The 22,908-nt window shown below is 41.2% G+C and overlaps 2 protein-coding genes across 4 annotated transcripts; one reads left to right on the top strand and one right to left on the bottom strand.

Moving 5' to 3' along the window:
• The first annotated feature begins 358 nt into the window (after positions 1-358).
• tmem140 (transmembrane protein 140) lies at positions 359-11,611 on the top strand. 2 transcript variants are annotated; one of them, XM_062982862.1, is made up of 4 exons: positions 359-682; positions 6,004-6,127; positions 6,758-6,906; positions 9,868-11,611. In XM_062982862.1, the coding sequence occupies exon 4, from the start codon at positions 9,884-9,886 to the stop codon at positions 10,496-10,498; it is 615 nt and encodes a 204-aa protein (XP_062838932.1). In that variant the 5' UTR covers positions 359-682; positions 6,004-6,127; positions 6,758-6,906; positions 9,868-9,883; the 3' UTR covers positions 10,499-11,611. The 2 variants fall into 2 exon arrangements, with proteins under 2 accessions (XP_062838932.1, XP_062838931.1); XM_062982861.1 differs by lacking the exon at positions 6,004-6,127.
• Positions 11,612-13,276: 1,665 nt separating this feature from the next.
• cyren (cell cycle regulator of NHEJ) lies at positions 13,277-22,075 on the bottom strand. 2 transcript variants are annotated; one of them, XM_003221086.4, is made up of 4 exons: positions 21,896-22,075; positions 18,467-18,594; positions 17,694-17,760; positions 13,277-14,461 (listed from the first exon to the last, which is right to left on the bottom strand). In XM_003221086.4, exons 2-4 carry the CDS (start codon positions 18,586-18,588, stop codon positions 14,219-14,221), a joined length of 432 nt encoding a protein of 143 aa, XP_003221134.1. In that variant the 5' UTR covers positions 18,589-18,594; positions 21,896-22,075; the 3' UTR covers positions 13,277-14,218. The 2 variants fall into 2 exon arrangements, with proteins under 2 accessions (XP_003221134.1, XP_062838933.1); XM_062982863.1 differs by lacking the exon at positions 21,896-22,075 and adding an exon at positions 20,279-20,492.
• Between the last annotated feature and the right edge of the window lie 833 nt (positions 22,076-22,908).

The raw sequence follows: 22,908 nt of genomic DNA, 5'->3' as shown, positions 1-22,908 counted from the left end.
ACATTGTTGGAAATTAAATCCATTAAAAAAATCCTGCCAACATGGCATGGGCAAACTTGGGCCCTCCAGGTGTTTTGGACTTCAACTCCCACCATTCCTAACCGCCTACCGGCGGTTAGGAATGGTGGGAGTTGAAGTCCAAAACACCTGGAGGGCCCAAGTTTGCCCATGCCTGCCCTAAAGCAAACTCGAGGGTTGCATCTACACTGCAGAATTAATGCAGTTTGATACCACTTTAAACTTAGTGCTATAGAATCCTGGGAGTTGCAGTTTAGTGAAGCACCAGAGAAGGCTAAACTACAACGCCCAGCACTGAGCCAGCCAGGGCAGTTAAAGTGGCGTCAAAGCTGCACTAATTCTCCAGTGAAGACGCGCCCCGGCTTTTCTTTCCTATGGGACCCAAGCACTGCATCCTTCGCTTCCTTTTCTGAGCCAGGCACGTGGTTGGCTTGTTTTGTGGAGGAAGGAGGTTATTTGGGGAGCCTGGAGTTCATCTCCTTGTGTCAGCCAATGCTGGGAAGAGTCCAATATTATAAATAGGAGGGGGGGGGGGGGAGCGAGAAAACGAAAACGAAACCGCGGTCTCGTGACGCGCACAGCCTTTTAATCTGGACGCGGAGTAAACACTGTTTAGACGGGCGCTGAAGTTCCCAGGGAGAGCTGCTCCTCTACAGCCGAGCAAGTATGTGCTTTGCTTCTCTGATTCTTTGGCCTCTTTCTAGGTTTGTCTGAAAGCGCCTCTAGGGCTTTATTTGTCCTTTTGGAAGTACAGTATGTCAATATCCTAGAATCCTGGGATTTGTAGTTTGGTGAGGCCCCAACCAATGCAGCTTGACACCCCTTTAAACTTTGCTTTGCAAACCATGAGAGTTGTAGTTTTACAAGGTCTCTCAATAGAGCAGAGAAGGCTCAAGACCTTGTAAAACCGGGCTGTGGCGCAGGCTGGAAAGCAAGCCAGCTGCAACAAATCAACAAATCACTCTGACCAAGAGGTCATGAGTTCGAGGCCAGCCCGGTGCCTGCGTCTTGTCTCTGTCTCTGTTCTATGTCATGGCATTGAATGTTTGCCTTTATGTGTGCAATGTGATCCGCCCTGAGTCCCCTTCGGGGTGAGAAGGGCGGAATATAAATGCTGTAAATAAATAAATAAATAAAACTACAACTCTCATGGTTGCAAAGCAAAGTTTAAAGGGGTGTCAAACCGCATTGGTTCTTCAGTGTAGAATCCTGAGGCTGTCTTTCTTTCGCTTTCCCTCCAAACAGAGTGAGGGATTTATTACGATTGTGATTTATTTAAAAAGATGGAGCCTCTACACTGCAGAACTAATGCACGTCGATACCGCTCTTAACTGCCGTGACTCAATGCGATGGAATTCTGGGAGTTGTAGTTAGGTGAGGCACTAGAGAAGTTCTCTGGCTGGGAGTTTTAAAGGGGACTGCACCATGATGGTAATGATGCTGGGTTGCTGTGAGTTTTCCAGGCCATGTTCCAGAAGCATTCTCTCCTGACGTTTCGCCCACATCTATGGCAGGCATCCTCAGAGGTTGTGAGGTCTGTTGGAAACTAGGCACGTGGGGTTTTATCTGTGGGGTAATATCCAGGGTGGGAGAAAGAACTCTTCTCTGTTTGAGGCAAGTGTGAATGTTGCAATTGGCCACCTTGGTTAGCATTCAATGGCCTTTCAGCTACAAGGTCTGGCTGCTTCCTGCCAGGGGGAAACCTTTGTTGGGAGGTATTAGCTGACTTTGAATGATTCATGTATTGAATTCCCGTTTTTAAAATATTGTTCTTTACTTACTGTTTTGGAGTTTTTAAAATACTGATAGCCAGATTTTGTTCATTTTCATGGTTTCCTCCTTTCTGTTGAAATTGTCCACATGCTTGTGGATTTCAGTGGCTTCTCTGTGTAGTCTGACATGGTGGTTAGAGTGGTCCAGCATTTTCAAATACAGTAGAGTCTCACTTATCCAACATAAACGGGCCAGCAGAACGTTGGATAAGCGAATATGTTGGATAATAAGGAGGGATTAAGGAAAAGCCTATTACACATCAAATTAAGTTATGATTTTACAAATTAAGCACTAAAATATAATGTTTAACAATAAATTTGACAGAAAAAGTAGTTCAATACGCAGTAATGCTATGTAGTAATTACTGTATTTACGAATTTAGCACCAAAATATCACGATGTATTGAAAACATTGACTACAAAAATGTGTTGGATAATCCAGAACATTGGATAAGCGAGTGTTGGATAAGTGAGACTCTACTGTAGTATTCTTATGTTTCCCTCTGCAAATGTTGCTTCCCAAGGGCCCTTTTCCTGTCTCTGAAACTCCTCCCTTATACACATTTCTCTCTCACCTGCGCTGCGTCTACACTGTAGAGTTAATACAGTTCAACACCACTTTCTCTGTCAGGGCTCAGTGCAATGGAATCCTGGGGCTTGTTTTGAGGAAAAGCGACAGGTCTCTTTGGCAGAAACTGACCTTGTAAACCTGCAGCTCTCATGATTCCATAGCATTGAAAATACTTCCAAGTGGTATCAAACTGCATTGATTCTACAGTGTAAATGCATCCTGCCTTTGATGTTCCTGTAATCTCTTCTCTGCTTCCTCGCACCTCCATTGCGAATGTGAACAGTGTCACGTGTTTGTCTTTGCTTTTGTTCTCTGCCCCACAAAAACAAAGGAGTGGCTCATCAGCATTTACTGCAGGCATGGGCAAACTTTTGCCCTCCGGGTGTTTTGGACTTCAACTCCCACAATTCCTAACAGCCTACCGGCTGTTAGGAATTGTGGGAGTTGAAGTCCAAAACACCCCGAGGGCCAAAGTTTGCAATGCCAGATCTACTGCATCTTACATTCTCTGGTTGTCTGATGAAGACATTTGCTGAAATCAGTTTTTGCTGATCCCACATAAGTCTGTTTGGTCTCAGATCTCCAGCTGTCTCCATTTGTTTGTCCAAATAGTAGTGAGAGATTGAGAGTGTGAAGCTAGAGCTTTGCAATAAAAAATAAAATTAAGTTCTGATGTTATATTTATTTTTTAATGGTAAATTGTTCCATTTTGATCATGATTAAAAAAAACATGGAAAGGCACAGATTCAAAACCGGACAAAAACATGTTCAGAAAATAGAATTTCTTTCTTTTTCTCTCCGACTGTTCTGCTCCCCCTCCATTCTCTAGCTCTTGAAATAGGATGAACATCACTAAACCAAATATTGTTTTCCTTGTAACCTAAAACAACTTGCATGTTTTGGATGCAGTGGATCTGAGTTTATTTGTTATGGAATCGCTGTCATTTAAATATTTATTATTTGTTACATCTATGTTCCAACTTGCCATTAATAATAATAATAAAACATTTATTTATATACTGCTCCATCACCTCGAGAGGACTCAGGGCAATTTCCAGCATGGACAAAACAGTCAGTTGTCAAAACAACATACAATGGCTTGAACGAACAAACATAATAAAAACAGTTCACTCTAAAATGAACACAGTTAGAGTACTGTGAGCACAGTTACAGTACTGCCATTGAGGTACATCAGGCTGAGAAATGAGTCCATGGCTCAATGGAGCTTCATGAAGAAGCATCTATACTGGGCTGCTGTGAGTTTTCCGGGCTGTATGGCCATGTTCCAGAAGCATTCTCTCCTGATGTTTTGCCCACATCTATGGCAGGCATCCTCAGAGGTGTGAGGAATGTTGGAAACAACAAAAGTGGGTTTTATTTATTTGTGGAAAGTCCAGGTTGGAAGAAAGAATTCCTGTCTGTTTGAGGCAAGTGTGAATGTTGAAATTGATCACCTTGATCAGTTGCAAGACCATTAAAAGCTAATCAAGGTGATCATTTGCAACATTCACACTTGCCTCAAACAGACAAGAGTTCTTTCTTCCAACCTGGACTTTCCACAGGTATATAAACCCCACTGAAGCAAATATATTTCTAATACCTTCTCAGTACTGCATAGTGTAAATCGCAAGTGCAGAACTTCCTGTAGAAAACCAGTTTTCCAAAGATGTATGCTTTAATAGTAGAATATGGGAGGTTTCTTACATATATAGAACTGACAGGAAAGATTCATTAGCTCAGTCTTGCAATTTAAAGTACTAACCAAAAAAGAAACATTTTGGTATAGCTCCCAGTGCTCAGTGATAACTATTTGCATGAGGTAAGTGGGAACATATGCGCAGATAAGCAGAGAAACTTACTTCTAAAGGAAGTAAAAATGAAAGTGCATCTTTACTACCGGTAAGTTTGACAGTATCAGCGGTGACATCTGTAGGCATTGCTGTCACCACAAAGACACTTGATGAAGAAATAATTTATTCTGCGTCATCTGTAGGGAGCATCTGGAGTTATTTTGATATAAATCCTATAATTAATCTAAAAAGGTTATTTTAAAAATGAATGTTAGGTTATTACCTTGGAGAAACATTTTCAGCAAATTATTTGAGAACACAGAAAAGCTAGGCCACTCTTAACAACCACCATGTCAGGCTAGAAGCCATTGAAATTCACAAGCATGTGGACAGTTTCAACAGAAAGGAGGAAACCATGGAAATGAAAAAAAATCTGGCTACCAGTATTTAAAAAGCTCTAAAATCAGGACACTAAATAAAGAACAACACTCAGAAGACAGGGGAATTCTAGACGGAAAACAATCAAGACCAGCTAACACCTCCCAACAAAGGATTCCCTCAGACAGGAATCGGCCAGGCTTTGAAACTGCAAAGCTATTCAATGCTAGGCAAGCTGGCCAATTGCAACAGTCATGCTTGCCTCAAGCAGACGAGTTCTTTCTCCCACCCTGCACATTCCATATAATCCCCACTTGGCTAGTTTCCAACAGACCTCACAACCTCTGAGGATGCCTCCCATAGATGTGGGCAAAACATCAGGAGAGAATGTTTCTGAAACATACCATACAGCCTGAAAAACCCATTTTCACCTTGTTGGTAGGTTTGTATCTACATGTTTTCAAAAGCATGCCTGGATGGATACACACATGGGACTTTGCTGGATCAGATCTAGGGTTAATTTACTCCAGTATTCTGTTTGTGAACTAATAAAGAAACCTTTACAGATTCCGTGTCATCCCACAAAGGTGGGCATGAACATAACAAATTTCCCCCTAAAAACGTATCCAGGAGTGGCTATGTTTGCAAATGTGGCAAAATTCACATAATAGAAATACTTTTGTTGGCCAACCAAAATGCACAAAATAGAAGCCGGAAATGAAAGGAGAAGCCTTTGCCTTTTTTGTGTATCTCATTGTATATGATTGTAAGGCATTGAATGTTTGCCTATGTATGTAAATGCTGTAATCTGCTCTGAGTTCCCTAGGGGAGAAGGGCGGAATATAAATAAAGTGTATTATAATTGTATTATAGACCATGCAAGCTTTTGTAACTTCACTGGCTTCTTCATCAATGTTCAACATAAAGGAAAAGGAAAATGACAACATTAGAATTACCTTTTATCTTAGATATTACTTCCCCTTTCAGTTAAGACGTGTAGAGGGAGAGACCAACCCATTAGCAACAGAAAAGTAACTTCCCGTGAGATCCAAGCTTTCTCTTGTCTTGCATGAAGCCAACTAGCCCTAAGTCAGACAACATTGAAGAATGGGCAGAGACATTCAATATTGTCTTATCTAAGAAAAGGGCATTTAGTTTCACAGATGACTGGGCCATCCTGGATCTCGAGAGAAGTTACTTTTTTGTTGCTGATGGAATTGAATTTTATTATCTGTCTTTTATTGCCCTTTGTCCTTAGTCCCTAAAGAGGCATCTCTGTTGCTTGACATTGCTTAACAAAAAAACCAGTGGAGCTTCAGAAGCTTACATGATGCATTTTGTGTATTTTGGTTTCCTAGTAAAGGTATTTGTTTTGTTGATTTTGTTGAGCCTTCTTGTCTACTGTTTTTTAACCTTGATTTATTTTGTTACTTTTAAGAATATTAGTGAAAAAAAACCTGTCATCAATTAACAGGATCATCCTTTTTAGCCCATTTCCAAGGATGCAGCTTTGCCAAGGCTGAACATGTTTCCGTCCCATTTTATTTCAGCTAAGCAGAACGTTAAAAATTTTCTGGAACCAACACATTCTCAGCCAGGTTTGTTGTGGCTAGATGCTGCCTCTTGTTTCTTGTAAGAGTCATCCTATGGAGGTGTGTTGAGGTCTAAAAGAGCTTTGTCCAGGGCCTTACTAGGTTCATGCTGGAAGGAGAGAAGTCATTTTCCATTCTCTAGATCCCTCCTTGTTCAGACTGTTTTCCTTCCATTAATGCCACAATGTGGAAAATGACTATGTCCAGCGCTGGCTTAGTTCTTGCAAATGTAGTTTTGGGGATGTATCTTTTTTGGAGTGAAACCGCACCTTCTGCCTCATCAAACTAGAGCATGAATCCACTTTAAATCCAATTTCTGCCTCCTGCAAAATGCTGGTGTTTGTAGTTTGGTGAGGCCCAGGACCTTTGTGGCTGAGCTGTTTAAAGTCCGCCCCCCCCCCCCCAAGTGGATTTAAAGTAGATTTAAAGTGGATCCAAGGTCTAGTGTGATGGGAACTGTGAAATGAAACATGATTATCTCCCTATCTACTAGTGGGTCAGATTGCAGTTGGGATCTTCTCTGCCATCCCATGATACATCATTATGGCTGCCAATGTCATGAATGGTATTACAAGATGATTATAAATAACCTGGCATGATCAAATCATGACATGGTGAAATCTCTTCTTTTGATAGGTTCCAGAATTGTCTCGTGCCTATTCATCTGAGTGTCGTTTATAAAAGTCACTGCGAGCTAAGGAGACAGTACGTCTAGAAGTCCTGACAAACTCTTACAAACTTCTGTCTACTGTGTGCTGCTTAGGAAAAGTTTCTTCCTTTGGGAGGTGAGTAGTGGACTTTTTAGGCATTCCATCACCTTTGGATGTTGTTTCACAGTTTGATCTAATCCATAGAAGATCTGGCTGTTTTTTAAAGGTGGGTGGAAAAGAGAAGTGTCATTGTCACAGTGCAAATTTATTGAATTGCTTTTGCTAAAATATGGCTGGTTAGATCCTAATTCCATGTTAATTATATAATAATTGCAATTAGTACTGACCGTAGCAATAGAAAGAACTACTGCCATAATTAAAAGTATGTCAGTTCTGTTCTCATGAAAGGAACATGCAATTCTAATTTTTATTCTGAGAGAGCTAGGTCAAGCAGAAAGTTAGTTTTTTTTTCTGGGATTGTAATTTTAATTGCTTTCAAGTTTTGCCTTACAAAACTGCTTCTGGGCTTTTTGTAAAGGAGTACTTGAGAGGAAAAATATATAGAAGTGATTTTAAGAGTAACATTTAGACACTAGCTGAAAAAAACAATAAATGCCTATTCTCAGATTGCTGTAAGTCAGATAAAACAACATCTGTGTAACTGTTAATGATTGCCTTCCACAGTGATTGTGTTGGCTCAGTTAGATAGTGTTAGCCTAAATAACTAAGGAACTTATAGGTGCTGAGAGACAAATGAATAGCAATGTCCACTCCAAAACTCGTCATAAGTTGCAGGTATTGTGGCTCTGGTATCGTAATACTCCAGATATCAGATGCATGTTGTAACTGAAAGCAAAAGTACTCTTCTAGAACATTTGAGTGACTCACTGCATGACTTGCAAATGCAACTCTCAGTGAGTTACTTGGTGAAAAGCAGCTCAAAAATACCTATCTTCTGAGCAGTAAGGTTGCAGAATTGAGCCAGGTACATTCCGTCAAGGATTGCAGTATTTCTAGTATTTTTAAAACCTTTCCGTAAGTTCCACAGTTCTTTTCTCAAAGTTCTGCTTTCTGTTTGCAGACGCTTGCATTCACGTGCCTCAACTCACTCTATCCATTCATAGAATAGCCTTGATCCTTCATCCATTTGCTAGGTCATCCAGTGAGTCTGGAATGTGATTTTTCAGTATTGTGCATTCTTAGAGGACTGTGTCAGTATCAATACTTGTAAAAAGACAAAACAAGATTGTTCTTTCAAGCACTCAGTGATGACTGAGCACTCTTTGCAATAATTGAGTTTGCACAGTTCTTTGAAGCCTATAGACAACCTTCTAAGGTTCTTGGAGAAAAAGAAGCAATGGTGCAGTTCCCAACCAGAGAGCCCAAAATAACAAGATCCTGAATTGCACGAGGCTAGTTATATTAAGAAACTCTTTTTCCTGCCTTCTATTATGTTACTCATTAGTAGACATTGGCTGGAATCCTTTTGGTTAGTCATAAATAGCATAAACCTCTCAAACCTATTGTTGATCAGTCAACAGGTAGATTGCATTTACTCCAGTTTGGCCTAAGAATTGAATATAGACCATTCTTTGCTATTGAACATTATTTTAATCTCTTTTTCCCATACATGATCACCAAGACAACTTGTGTCTTTAAAAGTTACTAGTTAATTACAACACAAAATTCTCCCCGAAGTAGTCAGTTGCCATCCTAGTTAGAATTTTATTTATTTATTTGCCCCATTTATACCCTGCCTTTCTCTACCCCAAAGGGAACTCAAGGCAGCTTAAATATGGCAATTATTTAATGCCTTAAAAACACATGCAAAACATAAGTTAAAATAAATAGAATTAAAAATTACACATTAAAATTACATTCAGTATTAAAATCATGCCATTTTAAAATGTTACTTGTTATTTAGAAGTTACTAAAATAATATTTTTATTAGTTTTAAAAACATTACAGAATGGCTATAAAGCTGCTGGCCTCTGGTGGAAAACACACCGAGGCTATGCACACCTTAACAAGAAAAGCAACCAAAATGATTTGTAATTTATGCAACAAAAGGAATTACATTGTCACTTGTTACGTAACAACTATACTGTAAATTAAGCTATCCCTCATCTTTTTGAATGAGTGACTTTTTACTTGACTAGTTGCTGCCGCGCTCTCAGATAGTTCAAAATAAATAACATTTATCTAAAAAAAAAAGATGTGTTCCGGGCCCTGCTCTCCATTGGGGACCTGTGTTGACCTAAAAAGGGAAGATATTCTCCCAAGGAAATGCCTTGTGGGGTTGTATCAGATAATAGTATCGCTAATGGTGGGGCTTTCCTTGCATAAATTGGATCAGGGAAAGGAAAACTGGTCCTTGAGACATTGTTGGAATACCAGCTCATGGAGAACCAACAAATACAGAGAGCCACAGGTTCCTCCTCACTGGTTCCATTAATAAGGGTATTGGCTCATCTGATGGGATAGGAATATAATCTTATACCTGAGATGAGAAACTTGAGACACTTTTAACCCTTTAAATCAGTGGTTCTCAACCTGTGGGTCCCCAAGTGTCTTGGCCTACAACTCCCAGAAATCCCAGCAAGTTTACCAGCTGTTAGGATTTCTGGGAGTTGAAGGCTAAAACGTCTGGGGACCCACAAGTTGTGAACCACTGCTCTAAATATTTTGGCCTATAACTCCCATCAATACTAAAGGATACGGGAAGTTTTAGTCGGAAAGATCTGGAGGGCCAAAGTTTTTTCACCAGTGTATTAAAAGTTTTTCTGCTGTCTTGTGTTCCTGCTGATCCTCTCTGCACGGGCTTGCAGCAAATCCTGCTGAAAATTATCCCTCCATTCCCAACAGGTGATGTCAAGTTTTCCTCAGTACAACATTTGATCCAGACTTGGATAAAGACTTGGGAAATTTTGAATGTCCTCTTCCTGTAGGGCATCACTCCAACATCCCTGCTGTTTATTTTCACAAGAATAAGTAGATAGGCTGTGAGAGTGGTAGCTCAAGGTCACACAGGAAATGTGCAGTTAAGTAGGGTCTTGATCCCTGGAAATGCAAACTAACCATTATCTTTTTTAACAGATTTTCAGGAGTTAAAATGCAGCTGAAGCTTCAAAAGCCTCTTCAGAAGCCCATCACGGGGCTACGATGGCAGAAGTGCAACCCGTGCCTCCTATATCTGATCCATCTCTCCCTGGCAGTTGCATACATTGCTTTGCTATTTTATGCCCTTGTCTGGGAAGCTGGAAATATTGTCAATCTTCCCACCAAAAGAATTGGCTTCTTCAATTTTTGCCTGTGGAACCAGGAGTCAGAGAAACTGGATTGCCTCACGACCCACAGCCTCGAGAAGATGGGTGTCAATATGATTGCTCTGGTATTGTCAAGGTTCTGCGTTTATGTCACTCCCGTCTTGTGTCTCTTCATTGCCACTACGATCTTGCAGTCCTTGTGTTTGAAAGACATAGATGGCTGGAAACTGGCCCGTACTCTTCTGGCCATTTGCGGTTTGTTTTTGCCTTCTGGCCTGGCTTTGTTTCTCTTCTATACTAACAAGTGGGTTCAGGCTGCTGATTTGGGAGACGTTTTTGTAGCCCTAGTTGGGGCTCACATTTTGTTTTTGCTGCACCTGATCATCATTGTCCTTCATCTTGCACGGTCCAAGGATCATCTCCCTGAAAGACAGTTCTTCCCTGAAAGGAGCCTTCCATGATAATGGGAAGCATATGCTTGATGCCCTTAATGTAGGGATGATTGTGTGACACAGCCACACTCTATGCAAATTCTGAGTGAAGCCATCAACTACCATGTTAAGATGAGTGAGTTGGTGAAGAGGTTGGATTCCTAGCACAGGCCTATTTCTGTTTACTTATGATTCAAGTGATGAGACGACGTTTCATGAGGTCTCTTTCAAGGGAACAAAGTAGCTAACTGTCTGCTACTCCTCGTGTAATGAAATGTGTCTTGGTATCTCATTTAACAGTTACTGTCTTGTTTAGGATAAGTTATTAATAGTTGATTTGTTTTTAATACAGAGGTCTTGGCTTGTTTTACAAGGAACCTCCGATTTGTGGGGCCAGTCTGCTGCCTCATATCTCTATATATATCCAGAGGGCTGAAAGAGAGCTGCACCTTCATTTGCACAAGGGATCAAGAAAATGAGAAACATCAAGTATCTCACGCTTAAAGTCTTCTGTTGTTAATTTTTATCTTCCAAATAACAGTTTTGGTTTAGATTTTTCTGGAGAAGAGTGAGGTGCTATAGTGTGTGCCACGACCGTGTGGTTTTGTTGTTTTCTGCCTTCTAACCAAAGGGAAAAATAAGGGAGATTCTGCAGACTTCGAAGTACTGGTGTTTAACTTTCCTTATGTTCACAACTGCTGTTGATGGTCCACACCACAAATTAGAAGACCAGAAAAAATAAATGTCTTCACAAATCTAAATATTGAGAAGAAAAGTAATGGCATTGCCAGATACAAAAGTGGTGAGCAGAAATGTCAGTTTTTCTACACTGAATTAAAGTACAAAGAGTCTTCCTTTTACGCTTAGTTATTATACGAATGAGGCCTTTTATAAGTCTCGGTTAAATTTCACTTTAAAAATGTAGTGACCGTGCTTTGAGAATTGATAATGATACCACCATTATTTACATGCCGACATGTACCCATTTCTATAGGTGTGGAAGGAGATCTTTTCTTTTCTTTTTGGCTCCTGTTGAGCATCAATACACCTATGGAGCCATTTCTGAAAGTTACTGTAGAGCACAATTATTACATAATGTGAAAAGACTTGTTAATTCAAAGTAAAGTTTCATTAATTATAAAATGTGTCTGTTTTGGCTTTCTTAAAAAAAACACAGCATTAATGTACCAGAAGCATTACATTCCCTAGAATTTCTTTATCACTTTTCAAGATTGTATGTAGCTAGACAGTCACGTTGGGGGGCTGAACAGGAATGCTCTTGCCAAAATAGCATTAACATTATCTTTTTGAGATTTCTGGATGAAGATTCAGTTTTCTGCTCCAGTGTACACACTAGGGATCCCAGTGGAAGATTTGGCTAATCCTTTACAAACCACCTTGTGAATTAGGTTAGTAGCTCACTAACACCACCTTGTGCTTAGATAAGAGAACATGTCATCTTTCTAATGGCAATTAGACTGCAGTTCCTATGATCCCTCCCAGCATATTAGCTAAAGCAGTCAGAGGCCCATGCATTCCCCATCCCTCATCTATTGAGTTAAGGAGCTGCAGTGGTGCAATGGGTTAAAGCATTGTGAACTGCTGACCTGAAAGTTGGGTTGCTGATCTGAAGATTGCCAGTTAGAATCTGTGAGACAGTGTGAGCTTCCATCGGTCAGCTCTAGCTTGTGGGGACATGAGAGAAGCCTCCCAGCAACACATCTGGGCGTCCCCTGGGCAACGTTTCTGTAGACAGCCAGTTCTTTCACACCAGAAGTGACTTGCAGTATGTTCTCAAGTCACTTCTGACACAATAAAAAATCATTTGAGTTCATGGTTGAAACAAGATGGTAGTTTCAAGTTCATTTCTAAATTCCTGGCACATTTTGAACACTAGTTTCTTTCAAGAAGCCTACATTAACTAGGAGCATCCCTTTTTTAGATTGACACTACAGCTCCCAATAGATCCTCAGATCTTTCAGAAGCTCTGCTTAACCCACTGTTGCATCATATCATTGCTACACACTAGTCAGCCCTCTGCTAGCATTATGCTCACAAACATTTCACTTTTTGCTTCCATATACCTATTGTGTATTTTGAGTCCGTATGAAGGTGGGTATTTCTTTCCTCCCTCCTATACAATGACCCAAGCTTCTCTCCAGGACACACACTGTCACTAGTTTTGTTAGAGAGCAAAGGATGGTAATCAGCTGGCTGTGTTTCCAAAAACAGATGCACACCAATTACACAATTCGCGAAACCGTTACAGGGTCTTTGGCAGAAAATAGTTCCGGTCTTTATGGTAAAATAGTCAAATGCTTCACCTGCATTCATCAAGAATCACCATTCTTGTTATTCACCAGCAACAGAATAGCTGTTCATAGGGAGCTGTCACAACAGCAAGGGTGAGTCCTTTTGAGAAGGAGCAATGCAAGGCAGAGTCTTCAGACTAGATGCAACCATTCATGATCTCAGCTGGTATCTATACAAGTGCAGCATAAAAGCAACATGGAAACATGGGAGACAGTTGAACATGTTCCACCTGAGGGAACTGTGTTTAGACCTCTTACATTCCCTGCTAAAATTTCACAGGAATTGTGATCCAAAAAGTAACTTCCAAGCAGTGTGCCATGTGGGTGAAATTTACTGTTCAAGTGTCTCTCCAATGCTTGCTCTTTCACTACACTTGCACAAATTGTATGGCCAGGAGGGAGAAAAAAGGCTAACTGAATTGAGATGCAACAACAGAGGCAAACTTACCAGGAATAAAAACCACAAAAAATCAACTAACCCAAAGTTCCTCAAAAATGATGAAAATAATAATCTTTATTTATATTCAGCTCTATCTCCCTGAAAGGATACAGAGAGGAATACAGGGTACATATATGGCAAACATTCAATGCTGTTATACAATTTGCAACAAAAGACAGTACTTAAACAGTCAAGGCTTCCCTCTTTTTTCCCATCTCCAGCATCTGAAGGCTGTGCTTGACTCAGCCATGGGGAGGTGTTGTTCCGTTTTTCTGTGCTGAGAAGCCTGTTGCCTACGAACACCTTCCTGATCGAATTGCCAGCATGTCTTCAGGGGCGCCTTTTGCCTCCCCACCAAAGCAGTACCTATTTATCAACTCGCATTGCTGTTTTCGAACTGCTAGGTAAGCAGAAGCTAGGGCTGATGGTGGGAGCTCACCCGAACTGAACTGCCAACTTTCCAGTAGGCAAGATCTGTAGCTGGCAGCCTAATCTGCTGTGCTAGCCAGGGCCCCATGAGTAAAGTGGACAGCAATCTCCCTAAGTGGACAAGAACATGAGGCATGAGGTGTAGAGGCTGCTACCTTGAAGCCCTGAAGTCCTCTACTCTCGCGCTAGCACTCCCTTTGGCACTTGCTTCTAACTCAAAATGCTGCTTGTATGTCAAGGTGAAACTTGGGCCGAGTCACAGCTCTTAAGTCAAAATACGCTTAAGTTGGGATTCTCTTAAGTTGAAGTTCCACTGTGTGTGTGTGTGTGTGTGTGTGTGTGTGTGTGTGTGTGTACGTACACACAGCACACACAGGTACACTTTACTTTTCTGCAAAGAGAAGCAGGACTTGATTGAGGGCTTGATTAATGAGGACTTGATCACCCATTATTCCTTTATATCAAGAGTTCTTTTAAGGGGAGTGTACACATATATCTGCAGAAGCCACTCCTTCATACCCAAGTGGCCCATTTCTTACAGTATCTCTTTTGTCTGTTTAAGATGTAAAATTATGTAAAAAAAATCTCCCGGACATATTTCAAAGCATCATCATTGTCATCTTTCTCCTGTGATTTGGTTGCCTTTCTGCAGCTTAAAGCATCCAATCCCCTGGGAAGCTTGGATCCTACAGAAGGGCTTGAGTCTCCTTCACTGTCACTCGTTGGAGTCCCATGATGATCTGCCATGGCTTGTTGAGGCTCTGGGTCCTCATCTTCTGATGAAGATATGTTGGTTTCCTTACCCTTGGAGTTCTAACAAAAAAACACAAGACACATAGGTACACAATCCTGCATGTGAAGAACAGTCTCTTGGAATAGGAGTGGGCTACTTTGGGCTCTCTAGTTTCTCATGCTTGCTGGAACCTTCTGGGAATTTGTACCACAGCATCTGGAAGGCTAAATGTTCCCTATACCTGTTTGAAATGTACATGAATCCTATGCAGTCATGCCGGCCACATGACCTTGGAGGTGTCTACGGACAACACCGGCTCTTCGGCTTAGACATGGAAATGAGCACCATCCCCTAGAGTCGGACACAACTAGACTTAATGTCAAGGGAAATTGCCTATTTGCAATGATAAACTTCCCGTACTAGTCTCAGGGTTCACCCCCCTTTTTAAGGTCTCTCCCCCATGATCTTATAGCACTTTAACTTCCACCATGTTTACCAGTCTTATTTAGTGCACTTTTGCCCAGTCCATTTTTATGACTCTATTGCTGTATTTTAACCTGTGTTTTATTAATGGTTGTCATTTTATTTATGACTTTTTAAATTTTCATTTGCGTTGTTGTTCGGTTCCTGATGTTATTGTACTTTTGTTCTGCATTTGTAAGCCGCCCCAAGTCCCTATGGGGAGATGGAGGTGGGGTACAAGAATAAAATAATAATAATAATAATAATAATAATAATAATAATAATAATAATAATAATATTATTATTATTATTATTATTATTACCTTTACTATAGGTAAAGGTTTAAAACAGAGCCACTATGGTTTATAGTTTGAGCACTGAACTATAAATCTGGAACTCCTTTGGACAGGAGCAGAATTCAAAACGATCTTGACAGACTAGAGAGATGGGCCGAAACTAACAAAATGAAGTTCAACAGGGACAAATGCAAAATACTTCACTTCGGCAGAAAAAATGGAAATCAAAGATACAGAATGGGGGACACCTGGCTTGACAGCAGTGTGTGCGAAAAAGATCTTGGAGTCCTCGTGGACAACAAGTTAAACATGAGCCTACAATGTGATGCGGCAGCTAAAAAAGCCAATGGGATTTTGGCCTGCATCAATAGGGGAATAACGTCTAGATCCAGGGAAGTCATGCTCCCCCTCTATTCTGCCTTGGTCAGACCACACCTGGAATACTGTGTCCAGTTTTGGGCACCGCAGATGAAGGGAGATGCTGACAAGCTGGAAAGCGTCCAGAGGAGGGCAACTAAAATGATTAAGGGTCTGGAGAACAAGCCCTATGAGGAGAGGCTTAAAGAGCTGGGCATGTTTAGCCTGCAGAAGAGAAGGCTGAGAGGAGACATGATAGCCATGTACAAATATGTGAGGGGAAGTCATAGGGAGGAGGGAGCAAGCTTGTTTTCTGCTGCCCTGCAGACTAGGACACGGAACAATGGCTTCAAACTACAGGAAAGGAGATTCCACCTGAACATCAGGAAGAACTTCCTCACTGTGAGGGCTGTTCGACAGTGGAACTCTCTCCCCCGGAATGTGGTGGAGGCACCTTCTTTGGAAGCTTTTAAGCAGAGGCTGGATGGCCATCTGTCGGGGGTGCTTTGAATGCGATTTCCTGCTTCTTAGCGGGGGGTTGGACTAGATGGCCCTTGAGGTCTCTTCCAACTCTACTATTCTATGATTCTATGATTCTATGATTCTATGGGTGAACCTGGGCAAATCAAACGCTCTCAGCCTCAGAGGAAACTGAAGCCAAGCTCTCTCTGAACAAATCTTGCCTTGAGATTGTTAAACATTGGAAAGGACTTGAAGGCACACAACAAATTCCTTTTCTTAAAAAGCAATGGCTTTCCACTTTTTGTGTGGAAAGTGGGAAACCCAGATTACACTGAAGGACAAGACTATTCCAAAATTTGGCCCTCCATTTTCGAAGTTATAGTGAGTTTTGTGGTCACAAGAACATGGTGAAGCCATTAGTATTGCATAACCAATTGGAAAATAACTGCACCCAGTCTATGGGCACATATCCTTTTAGCAAATGTGAATCTCCATGAATATGTGAAAACCACTAGTCAAGAAAAGCATGACCTTGTTAGAAGTCAACTCTTTGAACAAGTGATATTCACAAGCATTCATGTAATGGCACACAGAACTCAGCTGTTAAACTGAAGAACCATGTCTTTAATCTGCCAATGATAAAGACATGCCACTACAAAAATATATTTGGTTAGCAGAGTTTTATTTTTTTATTTTATTATTTATTTACAGTATTTATATTCCGCCCTTCTCACCCCAAAGAGGACTCAGGGTGGATTACAATGAACACATATATGGCAAACATTCAATGCCAACAGACAAACAACATATATAGACAGACACAGAGGCATTTAACATTTTTTTCCAGCTTCACAATTCCGGCCACAGGGGGAGCTGTTGCTTCACTGTCCAGTAGTGGCTGTACTTCCTCATTCCATTCCTTGTGTTTTGCTGGCAGTTTTATGATGTTGTAAATTAGTTAAATTAGCCTCACGCATAAAGCGTACCTAAATTTCCCTAATTGACAGATATAACTGTCTTTCGGGGCTGCATAGGTTAACAGCAAGCCGGGCTATTTAATGGTCGGGGGCTTAACCCGACCCGGGCTTCAAACTCATGACCTCTCGGTCAGTAGTGATTTACTGCAGCTAGTTACTAGCCAGCTGCGCCACAGCCCGGCCCAGCTGTTGACCTATTTTAAAGATGTTTCTTTGCAGTTGCCCAAAAGATATACACTCCCTTGAAACCTTTTCATTTAAAATGTGCACCCAGAGATAAAAAATAAAGTATTTGAAAAATAACATTATCTTGTTTACTCATAAACATCTATTAATTCACCATACAGGCACATTTCTTATTGAAGTTCAATTACAAATAGGATGTAGGTTTCTCTCTGTGTTGAAAACACAGGGTATCATTCTTAATAAGAAGTCCATAGCTTTTAGTATAGTTGTACTCACTGAAGTCCATAAGGATACTTCTATATTGAGGTCTCTAAACAGCAACATGCATCCACCTCCACTGAGGTCTGGATACATACACCTGCTTTCATTGCAAGTGAAACATACATGAAGACAAAAGGGAGTCTTGAGTCTGCACATGCTCAGTACAATCACATGACTGTAACCCCTCCCACACCAAAGAGGTAATTCAAACTAGCAAATCAACATACGCGTAGAATACAGGTTAGCAAATGTATACATTAACAAATAATGAGAGGCTCAGGAGGTTGCTAATTCTAACAATTAGTACTCACCTCAGCCAAAATACAAAGAGCCATGTCCACCAGTTCTGCCTCATTCATACAATAAACTGTCTCAACTCTGCAAAGAAAATTAATATTGTGACATCAAAATCAAAGACAATAGCTGCATGCATTCTCTCTGTACACATATGAGCCTTCATGTCACCTGTAGACTTATGTAGGCCCTGTAGGAATTCCATAGGTTTTCTTAGGAAAGCAATACTGAGAGGTGGTTTTGCCAGTTCCTTCTTCTGAAATATAGTCTACAGCACCTGGAATTCTCTACCAACACTGAAATAGGCACGAGGAGTGTGGGCTGCCGCAGAGGACTCAACCACAACTATCTATATATCTGATGGGTGTGAGGATTTGTGGATGAAAACATAGATTGGATTGCACCATCATTTTGAGGGTTAAAAGCCTTTAGTGCAGGCATGGACAAACTTGTGTCCTCCAGGTGTTTTGGACTTCAACTCCACCATTCCTCAGCCGCTTGAGGGGGGAAAGGAAGGGACCTGAGGCTGTTAGGAATGGTGGGAGTTGAAGTCCAAACACCTGGAAGGCCCAAGTTTACCCATGCCTGCTTTAGTGGCTCACCACAGGATAGCCAGTCGGCAAGTTGAGATCTACTGAGTCATATGCCACCACCTAGTAAAGACCCTCTTAAGCCCACCATACAGCTATTCCAAGGTTTTTGGAGAGCCTGGACACATGCTGAGTAAAAATACTTTTTTAAATTGAAGGTCAAAGGTCTGCTGAGTTCCTGGAACTGAAAAACGCCTCACCCCACTGGAGCGGATTTCTTCCTCCTCTTGGGTCTGATTTCTGGGTCTTGTGCTGACTCAGTTGCCCGCTTTGTCATCCACATTGGGAGGATTCTCTTCTTTGCTGCTTCTGGAGATCCCATTTCCTCCTTACTCAAGAAGGATAGCATCAAGGGGAAATTAGTAGTAGTACAGGGATGTAGGGAAAACAAGAAAAGAAAAAAAAGAAAAAAATGACAAAAATGGATTTTTGGATTATGAAGAAGACCACAGAGACAGGGTAGGAAGTATTAGAGCTATTTTTCAATTCTCAAGTTTTCTATACCCTTTGTTTCAAAACATTGTACAATTGCTTTTCTATCCTTCTGTTTTAGATTAGAAAAGAAATGCTCTTTCTATTGGAAAATAACTGTACCCAGTCTCTGGGCACATATCCGTTTGGCAAATGTGAATCTCCATGAATATGTGGAGACCACCTTTTGAAAACCACCAGACAAGAAAAACATGACCTTATTAGAAGTCAACTCTTTGAACAAGTGATATTTACAAGCATTCATGTAATGGCACACAGGTAGCTGTTAAACCGAAGAACCATGTATTTGAACTGCCAAGGACAAAGACATGCCATTACCAAAATATATTTGGTAGCAGAGGATGGTTGTTCCTTTGTAGTTGAAATTGCCAAAAAGATATACACTCCTTTTAAACCTCTTAGTTTAAAATAAACATTCAGAGATTAAAAAAACAAAGTCTTATTTAAAAAATAACATATCTTGTTTACTCACAAACATCTTGTATTAATTCACCATACAGGCACATTTCTTGTTGAAGTTTAGTTACATATAGGGCATAGCTTCTCTGTGTTGAGTACACAGGGTATCCTTTTTTATCAATAGTCCATAGTCTTTAAGTATATTTGTATTCACTAAAGTCCATAACCATACATGCATCCATTGAAGTCTAAGCAGATACATGCATCCACCTCCACTGAGGTCCAAACACATACTGAATACAATACGGAGTCCTGAGTCTGAACATGCTCAGTGCGTTCACATGTCTATAACCCCTCCCACACCAATGAGGTAAGTCAAACTGGCAAATCAACATACACATAGAACATAGGTTAGCAAATATATACATTAACAAATAAATAGTAAGAGGCTTGGAAGGTTGCTATTTCCAATACTTTCTGTTATTTTTTTCTATTTCAACATTTTAGAGATCTTTTTGTATTAGAAAACAATGGAAGATGCAAAGATGCAACATGTTAAAAATGCCCCTTGTTCTATATCCACTCTTGGGCTCTTCCCCATTTCTACAAAAAGAAGAATAGAAATGCCTTTCATAAAACAGGAAAATTAATATTTTTCAATGAAATAACCCTATGTGTTGTCAAAGGTTTTATGGCCTGAATCACTGGGTTGCTGTGAGTTTTCTGAGCTGTATGGCCATGTTCCTGAAGCACTTTCTCCTGATGTTTCGCCAGAATCTATGGCAGGCATCCTCAGAGGTTATGAGGTCTTTTGGAAATTGTGAGGCTGTTAGGAATTGTGGGAGTTAGAATCCAAAGCATCTGGAGGGCCCAAGTTTGCCCAGACCTGATGTACATTGTAGAGGGGTTGCAGTTCATAGAATCATAGAATAGTAGTTGGAAGAGACCTCATGGGCCATCCAGTCCAACCCCCTGCCAAGAAGCAGGACATCGCATTCAAAGGCCTTCGACAAAGTCCCCCACGACCTTCTGGCAAACAAACTAGTAAAATGTGGGCTAGACAAAACTACGGTTAGGTGGATCTGTAATTGGCTAAGCGAACGAACCCAAAGGGTGCTCACCAATGCGTCGTCTTCATCATGGAAAGAAGTGACAAGTGGAGTGCCGCAGGGCTCCGTCCTGGGCCCGGTTCTGTTCAACATCTTTATTAACGACTTAGACGAAGGGTTAGAAGGCACGATCATCAAGTTTGCAGACAACACCAAACTGGGAGGGATAGCTAACACTCCAGAAGACAGGAGCAGAATTCAAAACGATCTTGACAGACTAGAGAGATGGGCCAAAACTAACAAAATGAAGTTCAACAGGGACAAATGCAAGATACTTCACTTCGGCAGAAAAAATGGAAATCAAAGATACAGAATGGGGGACGCCTGGCTTGACAGCAGTGTGTGCGAAAAAGACCTTGGAGTCCTCGTGGACAACAAGTTAAACATGAGCCAACAATGTGATGCGGCTGCTAAAAAAGCCAATGGGATTCTGGCCTGCATCAATAGGGGAATAGCGTCTAGATCCAGGGAAGTTATGCTCCCCCTCTATTCTGCCTTGGTCAGACCACACCTGGAATACTGTGTCCAATTTTGGGCACCACAGTTGAAAGGAGATGTTGACAAGCTGGAAAGCGTCCAGAGGAGGGCGACTAAAATGATTAAGGGTCTGGAGAACAAGCCCTATGAGGAGCGGCTTAAAGAGCTGGGCATGTTTAGCCTGCAGAAGAGAAGGCTGAGAGGAGACATGATAGCCATGTACAAATATGTGAAGGGAAGTCATAGGGAAGAGGGAGCAAGCTTGTTTTCTGCTGCCCTGCAGACTAGGACATGGAACAATGGCTTCAAACTACAGGAAAGGAGATTCCACCTGAACATCAGGAAGAACTTCCTCACTGTGAGAGCTGTTCAACAGTGGAACTCTCTCCCTGGGGCCGTGGTGGAGGCTCCTTCCTTGGAGGCTTTTAAGCAGAGGCTGGATGGCCATCTGTCGGGGGTGCTTTGAATGCGATTTCCTGCTTCTTAGCAGGGGGTTGGACTAGATGGCCCATGTGGTCTCTTCCAACTCTACTATTCTATGATTCTATGATTCTATGAAAGCACGCCCGACAGATGGCCATCCAGCCTCTGCTTAAAAGCCTCCAAAGAAGGAGCCTCCACCACAGTTTGGGGGGGGGGGGGGGAGAGTTCCACTGCCGAACAGCTCTCACAGTCAGGAAGTTCTTCCTGATGTTCAGGTGGAATCTCTTTTCCTGTAGTTTGAACATCTTATTTCAATGCAACATAATTATTGTGTTCGTAGTTTAGTAAGGCACCAATACTCTTTGCTAGAGAAGGATAAAGGCCTTGTAAAGCTACAACTCCCATAATTCAATAGCCTTGGTTGTTAAAGGAGTGTCAAACTGCATTTATTCTAAAGTGTAGATGCACCCTCAGTTGGAAAAATGAGTGCTGTGAACGACGGAAGTGCACTAAAGTTTTGAGCAAAGGTTTCGCACACACCACTCCAAGTTGCAGATTTCATGATTGCAGGACAGTTAAAAGGAGCATGAAACTCATATAATTGCGTAGTGCAGATTTACCCAAAGAATTGGTTACCCTTTCAACCTCATGAACAAGCCCAAGAGGAAGTAAAACCCCAGTTTGCTTGCTTTACCAAAACACAAAACAATTATTTGTTTCCTTACTTACCTGCTCTGTGCAATCACATATGTTTGTGTCGTTCACCCATTCCAACCCACAGGTTAGAAGGTCCCGCTGATGTTAATATCTCCCATATAAACAATTACAATCTGGAATGTAATTTGCAGTTTTGGTGCAAGACTGCTCTCCAAGCACTGCAGGAAGTAGCAATCACAATGGCTCCTCCCCCTCTTGCTCCCATTGGCTGAGAACTCACGTTCCCCATGACCATTCAAGGAGGAGCAAGCAATTAAAAACCAGGCATTAGCCAAGCGACTGGCTTCCGACTACAGCTCCCAGAATCCTCCAGCCAGCACTGCCACTGGGAATTATAGTTCCAAAAGAAGTTACTTAAGTACAGTAATAGGCTCCAGCCAAATGACCAACTCTAAACTGGATTGCTGTGAGTTTTCCGGGCTGCATGGCCATGTTCCAGAAGCATTCTTTCCTGACGTTTCGCCTGCATCTATGGTAGGCATCCTCAGAGATAATGAGATCTGGTGGAAACTAGTCAAGTGGAGTTTATATATCCGTGGAATGTCCAGGGTGGGAAAAAGAACTCTTATCTGTTTGAGGCAGGTGTGAATGTTTCAATTAGCCACTTTGATTAGCGTTGAATAGCCTTGCAGCTTCAAGATCTGGCTGCCTATTGCCTGGTGAAATCCTTTGTTGGGAGGTGTTAGCTGGCCCTGATTGATTCATGTCTGGAATTCCTCTGTTTTCTGAGTGTTGCTCTTTATTTACTGTCCTGATTTTAGAGTTTTTAAAATACTGGTAGACAGATTTTACGTTCATTGTTTCCTCCTTTATGTTGAAATTATCCACATGCTTGAAATATGTGGAAACAAGGAGAAAACCATGAAAACGAACAAAATTTGGCTATCAGTATTAAAAAAAACTCTAAAATCAGAACAGTAAATAAAGAATACACAATTGAGTATCGCCCTGCCAATCAGCATTCTGTCTATTGATAGTGTTCAGGTCTGAGTTTGTGGCCAAAGAGCAGGATATAAACACTCTAA

The sequence above is a fragment of the Anolis carolinensis genome, chromosome 5, assembly GCF_035594765.1.
Source record: "Anolis carolinensis isolate JA03-04 chromosome 5, rAnoCar3.1.pri, whole genome shotgun sequence".
In the NCBI taxonomy this organism is placed as follows: Eukaryota; Metazoa; Chordata; class Lepidosauria; order Squamata; family Dactyloidae; genus Anolis; species Anolis carolinensis.
Note: the sequence above shows the minus strand (reverse complement) of the source record. Positions and strands in the feature narration are given on the sequence as shown.

Coding starts and splice junctions, on each gene's coding strand:
- tmem140 (XM_062982861.1), top strand. CDS start 9,884: ATGCAGCTGAAGCTTCAAAAGCCTCTTCAGAAGCCCATCACGGGGCTA.
- cyren (XM_062982863.1), bottom strand. CDS start 20,401: ATGATCGTGCCTTCTAACCCTTCGTCTAAGTCGTTAATAAAGATGTTG. Junction 18,595..20,278: donor ATGATGAAGACGACGCATTG/GTGAGCACCCTT, acceptor TTCTTGAGTAAG/GAGGAAATGGGATCTCCAGA. Junction 14,462..17,693: donor CTCTTTGTATTTTGGCTGAG/GTGAGTACTAAT, acceptor TTTTTTTGTTAG/AACTCCAAGGGTAAGGAAAC.